We start from the raw sequence: 7843 nt of genomic DNA, 5'->3' as shown, positions 1-7843 counted from the left end.
TGTTCATTTGTACCTATCTAGATATTCATTTATTCATTACATTATGCATTATGAAAACTGGCGCCCGTCTCTTTAAAGTAACCGTAAGAATAAACCGAATGGGGATTCTGCAGATTCTTGAAAAATCTTGAAACATATGGGCTGGGACTCTTGCAAGAAAGCTCAGTAAAGGCACTCCTGGCACAAGAGAAGGCACAAGAGAAGGCACTCCTGGACGAGAGAAGGCACAAGAGAAGGCACTCCTGGCACGAGAGAAGGCACAAGAGAAGGCACTCCTGGCACGAGAGAAGGCACTCCTGGCACGAGAGAAGGCACTCCTGGCATGAGAGAAGGCACTCCTGGCACAAGAGAAGGCACTCCTGGCACGAGAGAAGGCACTCCTGGCATGAGAGAAGGCACTCCTGGCACGAGAGAAGGCACTCCTGGCATGAGAGAAGGCACTCCTGGCACGAGAGAAGGCACTCCTGGCACGAGAGAAGGCACTCCTGGCATGAGAGAAGGCACTCCTGGCATGAGAGAAGGCACTCCTGGCACGAGAGAAGGCACTCCTGGCACGAGAGAAGGCACTCCTAGCACAGAGAAGGCACTCCCACACGAGAGAAGGCACCCTGGCACAGAGAAGGCACCCTGGGATAAGAGAAGGCACTCCTGGCACGAAAGAAGGCACTCCTGGCACGAGAGAAAGGGCCCCCTTTGGGATGAGAGAAAGGGACTCCCCGGGACAGAGAAGGCCCCTCCTGGCTGAGAGAAGGGCCCCCTGGCACAAGAGAAGGCCCCCCCGGCATGAAAAGAAGGCACTCCTTTTTCAAAGAGAAAAAGGGAAATCCTGGGACGAGGGGAAGGCACTCCTGGGACGGAGAAGGCACTCTTCAAAAGATAAAGGGACTCCTGGCACAGAGAAGGGGACTCCTGGCACAGGAAAGGGAAATCCTTTTTACAAAAGAAGGGACTCCCCGGCATGGGAGAAGGGGACTCCTGGCTGAGGGAAGGCACTCCTGGGAAAAAAAGAAAGGGACTCCTGGCATGAGAGAAGGCATCCTGGGACCCAGAGAAGGGACTCCTGGAAAGAGAGAAAGGGACTTTCCCTTTCATGAGAAAAGGCACTCCTGGGCCCCGAGGGAAAGGGACTCCTGGGACGAGAAAAAGGCACTCCTGGGATGAAAAGGGGACTCCGGGGATGAAGAAGGCACTCCCGGCAAGAAAAGAAGGCCTCCCGGGCCCAGAGAAAGGGACTCCCGGCATGAGAGAAGCACTCTGGGATGAGAGAAGGCACTTCCCCGGGATGAAGAAGGCACTCCCGGATGAGAGTAGGGACTCCTTCACAGAGAAGGGAAACCCCGGCATGAGGAAAAGGGACTCCTTCATGAAGAAAAGGGACTCCTGGCACAAGAGAAGGGAATCCTGGCAAGAGAAAGGCACTCCCCGGGGAAGAGGAAGGGAAATCCTGCACAAGAGAAGGCCCCTCCTGGGATGAGAGAAGGCACTCCTAGCCAGAGAAGGGGACTCCTGGCACAGAAAGGCAAATCCTGGCATGAGAGAAGGGACTCCTGGCACGAAAAGGGACTCCTGGCACGAAAAGAAGGCACTCCCCCCACAAAAGAAGGCACTCCCGGCACGAAGAAGGCACCCCCTGGGATAAAGAAGGCAAATCCGGCACGAGAGGAAGCACTCCTGGCACGAGAGAAGGCACTCCTGGGATGAGAGAAGGCACTCCTGGCCGAAGAAGGAATCCTGGGAAAAAGAAAGGGACTCCTGGCATGAGAGGGAAAGGGAAATCCTGGCATGAGAAAAAGGCACTCCCTGGCCCCCCGGAAAAGAGGCACTCCTTGGGACGAGAGAAGGCACTCCTCTTTAGAAGGCACTCCTGGCAGGGAGAAGGCACCCGCAAAGAGAGAAGGCACTCCTGGGACAAAAGAAGGGACTCCCGGGATTTAGAGAAGGGCCCCCCTGGCATGAGGAAAAGGGACTCCGATGAGAGAAGGACTCCTGGCACGAGAGAAAGGGACTCCTGGGATTAAAAGGGCCCCCTGGCATGAGGGAAGGACTCCCGGCAAAAGAGAAGGGACTCCTGGCAAGAAGAAGGGCCTTTCCTTTGGGATGAAGGAAGGCCTCCTGGCACAAGAAAGGCACTCCTGGGATGAGAGAAACCTCCTTGGGACGAGAAAGGCACCCTGGCACGGGGAAAGGCACTCCCGGGACGAGAGAAGGCACTCCTGGACAAAAGGCACTCCTGGCACAAGAGAAGGCACTCCTGGCATTAGAAGAAGGGACTCCCGGCCAAGAAGGCATTCTGGGATAGAGAAGGCCTCCTGGCACGAAAAGAAGGCACCCTGGCAGAGAAAGGCCTCCTGGCACGAGGGGAAGGCACTCCCGGCACGAGAGAAGGGATTTCTGGGACGAAGAAGGCACTCCTGGCTGGGGGAAGGCATCCCGGCATGAGAGAAAGGGCCCCCTGGCACGAGAAAAGGGACTCCCCGGCACAGAAAGGCCCCTTTCCCGGGAGAGAGAAGGCCTCCTGGCACAAAAAGGACTTCTGGCATGAGAGAAGGGGACCCTGGCACGGAGAAGGCACTTTCCCGGGACAAAGAAAAGGGGACTTCTGGCATGAGAGAAAGGGACTCCTGGCATGAGAGAAGGCACTCCTGGGCCCCAAAAGAAGGCAAATTTTGGCATGAGAGAAAGGAAACCCTTTGGGATGAGAGAAGGGCCCATGGGATGAGAGAAGGCACTCCCGGGACGGAGAGGCACTCCTTTTTATGAAGAAGGCACTCCCGGCACGAGAGAAGGGACTCCGGCACGAAGAAGGCACTCCTGGAAAAGAAGGGACTCCCGGATGGAGAAGGGACTCCTGGCATGAGGAACCTCCTGGCCAAAAAAGAAGGGACCCTGGGTAAGAAAAAGGCACCCCGGCACGAGAAAAAAGCCTCCTGGCAAAGGAGAAGGCACCCCCTGGCTGAGAGAAGGCACTCCTGGATGAGAAAGGGACTCCCCGGGCCCCAGAGAAAGGGACTCCTGGGAAAGAGAAGGGTCCTGGCATAGAGAAGGCATCCTGGCACAGAGAAGGGACTCCTGGCAAGGAGGGAAAGGGCCCCCCGGCACGGAGAAGGCACTCCGGGATGAGAGAAGGGACTTTCCCGGCATGAGAAAAAGGCAAATCCTGGGATAGAGAAGGCATCCTGGCATGAAGGGAGGGACTCCTGGGGACGAGAGAAAGGGACTCCCGGCATGAAAGAAAGGGACTCCTGGCACGAGAGAAGGGCCCCCTGGCATGAGAGAAGGCACCCCTGGCCGAGAGAAGGCACTCCCGGATGGGGAGAAGGGCCCCCCTGGCACAAAGAGAAGGGACCCTGGCATGAGAGAAGCACTCCCCGGGAAAAGAGAAGGCACTCCTGGCATGAAGAAGGCACCCTGGCACGAGAGAACACTCCCGGGACGAGAGAAAGGGACTCCTGGCATGAGAGAAAGGGCCCCCTGGCAAAGAGAGAAAGGGACTCCTGGCACGAGGAAGGACTCCTGGGACAAAAGAAGGACTCCCGGGATTTTAAGAAGGCACTCCTTGGGTGAGGAAGGCACTCCCGGCAAGAGAAAGGGACTCCAGGACGAGAAAGGGACTCCTGGCATGAGAGAAGGGACTCCTTCATTAAGAAGGCCCCTCCTGGCTGAGAGAAGGGGACTCCTTGGGATGAGAGTGGCCCCTCCTGGCACGAGAGAAGGCCTCCTGGGATGAGAGAAGGCACTCCTGGCATTAGAAAGGCACTCCCGGCACAAAAGAAGGGGCCCTGGGAAAAAGAAGGGACTCCCGGCACTGAAGAAGGCACTTTCCGGCACGGGGAAAAAAGGGAAATCCTGGCACGAGAGAAGGGACTCCTACACGAAAGGCCTCCTGGGACGAGAAAAATGCACTCCTGGCATAAGGGAAGGGACTCCTGGGACGAAGGGGAAGGGCCCCCTTTCCGAGAGAAGGGAACTCCTGGGACGAGGGGAAGGGACTCCTACCCGAGAGAAGGGACTCCTGGCCCCGAAGAAGGCACTCCTGGGATAAAAGAAGGCAATCCTGGCACGAGAAAGGGGACTCCTGGGACAGAGAAGGGCCCCCCTGGCCCTGGAGAAGGCCCCTCCTGCACGAGAGAAAAAACCCTGGACGAGAGAAGGCCTCCTGGCATGAGAGAAGGGACTCCCGGCATGGAGAAGGGCCCCCTGGGAGAGAGAAGGCACCCTTTTTCCCAAGAAGGGACTCCTGGCATGAGAGAAGGCACTCCTGGCATGAGGGGAAAGGGCCCCCCTGGCACGAGAAAGGGACTTCCCGCACAAGAGAAGGGACTCCTGGCAAAGAGAAAAAGGCACTCCTGGCCCTGAGGGAAGGCACTCTGGCATGAGGGGAAGGGGACTCCTGGCACGAGAGAAGGCACTCCTTTTCATGAGAGAAGGGACTCCTGGCATGAGGGGAAAGGGCCCCCTGGCAAAAAAGAAGGGACTTTCCCGGGATGAGAGAAAAGGGACTCCTGGCATGGGGAAGGGATCCCGGCCAAGAGAAAGGGAAATCCCCGGCATGAAGAAAGGGACTCCCCGGGATGAGGAAAGGCACTCCCGGAAGAGAGAAGGCCTCCTGGCATGAGGAAGGCACTCCTGGCACAAGAGAAGGGACTCCTGGGGACAAGAGAAGGGACTCCCCGGCATAGAGAAGGCACTCCTGGGCCCAAAAGAAGGCCTTTCCCGGGATGAGAGAAGGCACTCCTGGCACGAGAAAGGCACTCCTGGGACGAGAGAAGGGACTCCTGGCACGAAGAAGGACTCCTGGCACGAGAGAAGCACTCCTGGGATGAGAAAAAGGGACTCCCGGCACAAAAGAAGGCATTCTGGCATGAGAGAAGGGACTCCCCGGGCCCGGGGAAGGAAATCCTGGCCCCAGAGAAGGCCCCTTCGGGGATTTAGGGGAAGGGCCCCCTGGGATGAGAAATCACTCCTGGCACAAGAGAAGGCCCTTTTGGCATGAGAGAAGGCACTCCGGTATGAGAGGGCACTCATGGAAAGAGAGAAGGCATCCTGGCAAAGAGAAAGGGACTTCCCGGTTGAGAGAAGGCACTCCTGGCACGAGAGAAGGCACTCCTGGCACGAGAGAAGGCACTCCCGGCACAAAAGAAGGCACTCCTGGCATAGAAAAAGGGACCCTGGCATGAGGGGAAAAGGGACTCCTGGGAAAAGAGAAGGCACTCCTGGCATAAGAAAAAAGGGACCCCTGCAGAAAAAAAAGGGACTCCTGGCACAGAGAAGGGACTCCCATGGAAAGGAAATCCTGGCTAAGAAGGCACTCCTGGCCCGAGAGAAAGGGCCCCCTGGCACAAAGAAGGCACTCCTGGCATGAGAGAAAAGGCCCCCCGGCACGGAGAAAAGGGCCCCCTGGCAAGAGGGGAAGGCCCCCCAGGCACGGAAAAAGGCCCCTCCCGGGAAAGAGAAAAAGGGACTCCTGGCATGAGAAAAAGGCACTCCTGGCATGAGAGAAAAGGCCCCTCCTTGGGTGAAGTAGGCACTCCTTTCCCGAGAAGGCCCTCCTGGGATGAGAGAAGGCCTCCTGGCACAGAGAAAAGGGCCCCCTGGCATGAGAGAAGGGGAAAAACCTGGCACGAGAGAAGGCCTCCTGGGACGAGAGAAGGGACTCCCGCCCTAAAAAAAGGACTCCTGGCCCCCGAGAGAAGGCACTCCTGGCATGAGAGAAGGCCAAATCCTGGGACAGAGAAGGCCTCCTTTGGGAAAGAAGAAGGCAACCCCGGCACAAAAGAAGGGACTCTGGCATGAGAGAAGGCCCCTGGGATGAGAGAAGGGACTCCTGGCCCCGAAAAGGCACTCCTGGCACGAGAGAAGGCCTCCCGGCATGAGAGAAGGCACCCTGGACGAGAGAAGGACTCCCGGCACGAAAGAAGGCATCCTGGGACAAAGAAGGCACTCCTGGCAGAGAGAAGGCACTCCGGGGTGAGGGGAAACCCCCTCCTGGTAAAAGAGAAGGCACTCCCCGGCAGAAGAAAAGGAAATCCCGGCACGAGGAAAGGGACTCCTGGCCGAGAGAAGGGACTCCTGGGATGAGAGAAAAGGGGACTCCTGGCACGGAAGGGAAAGGGACTCCTGGCACGAAGAAGGCACTCCTGGCCAAGAGAAGGCACTCCTGGCATGAGAGGAAAAACACTCCTGGTGAGAGAAAAGGGACTCCCCGGCATGAGATTAGGCACTCCTGGCACGAGAGAAAAGGGCCCCCTGGCATGGAGAAAGGGACTCCTGGCAAGGGGAGAAGGGGACTCCTGGCACAAGAGAAACACCCCTGGGAAGAGAGAAGGCACTCCCCGGCATGAGAAAAGGGACTCCTGGCACGAGAAAGGCACTCCTGGGAAGAGAGAAGGCCTCCTAGCCGAGAGAAGGCACTCCTGGCACGGGGAATGCACTCCTGGCATGAGAAGGCACTCCGGCCCCGAGGGGAAAAGGGCCCCCTTTGGGACGAGAGAAGGCACTTCCCGGGTGAGAGAAGGCACTCCTGGCACGAGAGAAGGCACTCCTGGCACGAGAGAAGGACTCCTGGCATGAGAGAAGGCACCCCGGGATAAAAAAGGGGGGAAATCCTGGCACGAGAAAAAGGCCCTCCTGGCACGAGAGAAGGCACTCCTGGCCGAAGAAGGCACTCCTGGGATGAGAGAAGGCACTCCCGGCCAGAGAAGGGACTCCTGGCAAAAAGAGAAGGCACTCCTAGCATGAGAGAAGGGGACTCCGGGGACGAAGAAGGCACCCCCTGGGATGAGAGAAGGCAAATCCTGGCACAAAAGAAGGCACTCCTGGCAGAAGAAGGGAAATCCCGGCAAAGAGGGGAAGGCACTCCTGCAAAAGAGAAGGCAAATCCGGCATGAGAGAAGGCACTCCTGGATGAGAGAAGGCCCTTCCCGGCACAAGAGAAGGGACTCCTGGCACGAGAAAAGGGACTCCCCGGGGACGAGAGAAGGCACTCCTTTGGGACAAGAAAGGCACTCCTGGGATGAGAAAGGGGAAATCCTGGCATGGAAAAGGCACTCCTGGGAAGAGAAAGGCACTCCTGGCATGAAGAAGGGGACTCCCCGGCACAAAAGAAGGGGGCCCCCTGGGGACGAGAAGGGACTCCTGGCATTAAGAAGGGACTCCCGGGCCCAGAGAAGGGACTCCTGGCACAAGAGAAAGGGACCCCCGGCACGAGAAAAGGGGTCCTGGGGACGAGAGAAGGCACTCCTTCACAAAAGAAGGCAAATCCTGCATGGAAAAGGCACTCCTGGGATGAAAAGAAGGCCCCTCCTGGGGAAGAAGGAAAGGGACTCCCGGGATGAGAGAAAAGGGCCCCCTGGCCCAAAAAAGGGACCCTGGCACGAGAGAAGGGCCCCCGGGGGATGAGAGAAGGGGACCCTGGCCGAAAAGGGACCCTGGCACAAGAGAAGGCCCTCCTGGGACAGAGAAGGGACTTTCCCGTCATGGAAAAGAACACTCCGGGGACGAGGAAGGGCACTCCCGGGGACGAGAGAAGGGCCCCTTCATTTAGAAAGGCAAAAACCTGGCACGAGAAAGGCACTCCTGGCACGAGAGAAGGCCTCCTGGCAAGGGAAAAAGGCACTCCTGGCACGAGAGAAGGCCTCCCGGCCCGGAGAAGGCACTCCTCAGGGGAGAAGGCACTCCTGGAAGGGGGAGAAGGGACTCCCCGGCACGAGAGAAGCCTCCTGGCACAAGAAGGCACTCCCCGGCAAAGAGAAAGGAACCCCCTGGCACAAGAAAGGGACTTCTTCATGAAAAGGGACTCCTGGCACGAGAAAGGCCTCCTGGCACAAAAAAGGCCCCCCCAAAA

General features: G+C 58.0%; 3 protein-coding genes across 3 annotated transcripts; all 3 read left to right on the top strand.

Annotated features, from left to right (window-relative positions):
- The first annotated feature begins 3268 nt into the window (after window positions 1–3268).
- LOC119588805 (collagen alpha-1(VII) chain-like) lies at window positions 3269–3727 on the top strand. Its single transcript, XM_037937453.1, has one exon. The coding sequence runs from the start codon at window positions 3269–3271 to the stop codon at window positions 3725–3727; it is 459 nt and encodes a 152-aa protein (XP_037793381.1).
- LOC119588804 (collagen alpha-1(XXII) chain-like) lies at window positions 3724–5362 on the top strand. Its single transcript, XM_037937452.1, has 3 exons — window positions 3724–4326; window positions 4637–4987; window positions 5243–5362. Exons 1-3 carry the CDS (start codon window positions 3724–3726, stop codon window positions 5360–5362), a joined length of 1074 nt encoding a protein of 357 aa, XP_037793380.1.
- Window positions 5363–6903: 1541 nt separating this feature from the next.
- LOC119588803 (calcium-binding and coiled-coil domain-containing protein 2-like) lies at window positions 6904–7398 on the top strand. The gene has a single exon (XM_037937451.1). The coding sequence runs from the start codon at window positions 6904–6906 to the stop codon at window positions 7396–7398; it is 495 nt and encodes a 164-aa protein (XP_037793379.1).
- Window positions 7399–7843: the final 445 nt, after the last annotated feature.

The sequence above is a fragment of the Penaeus monodon genome, chromosome 24 (genome assembly GCF_015228065.2).
Source record: "Penaeus monodon isolate SGIC_2016 chromosome 24, NSTDA_Pmon_1, whole genome shotgun sequence".
In the NCBI taxonomy this organism is placed as follows: Eukaryota; Metazoa; Arthropoda; class Malacostraca; order Decapoda; family Penaeidae; genus Penaeus; species Penaeus monodon.
This window is presented reverse-complemented; position numbering and strand designations above follow the sequence as displayed.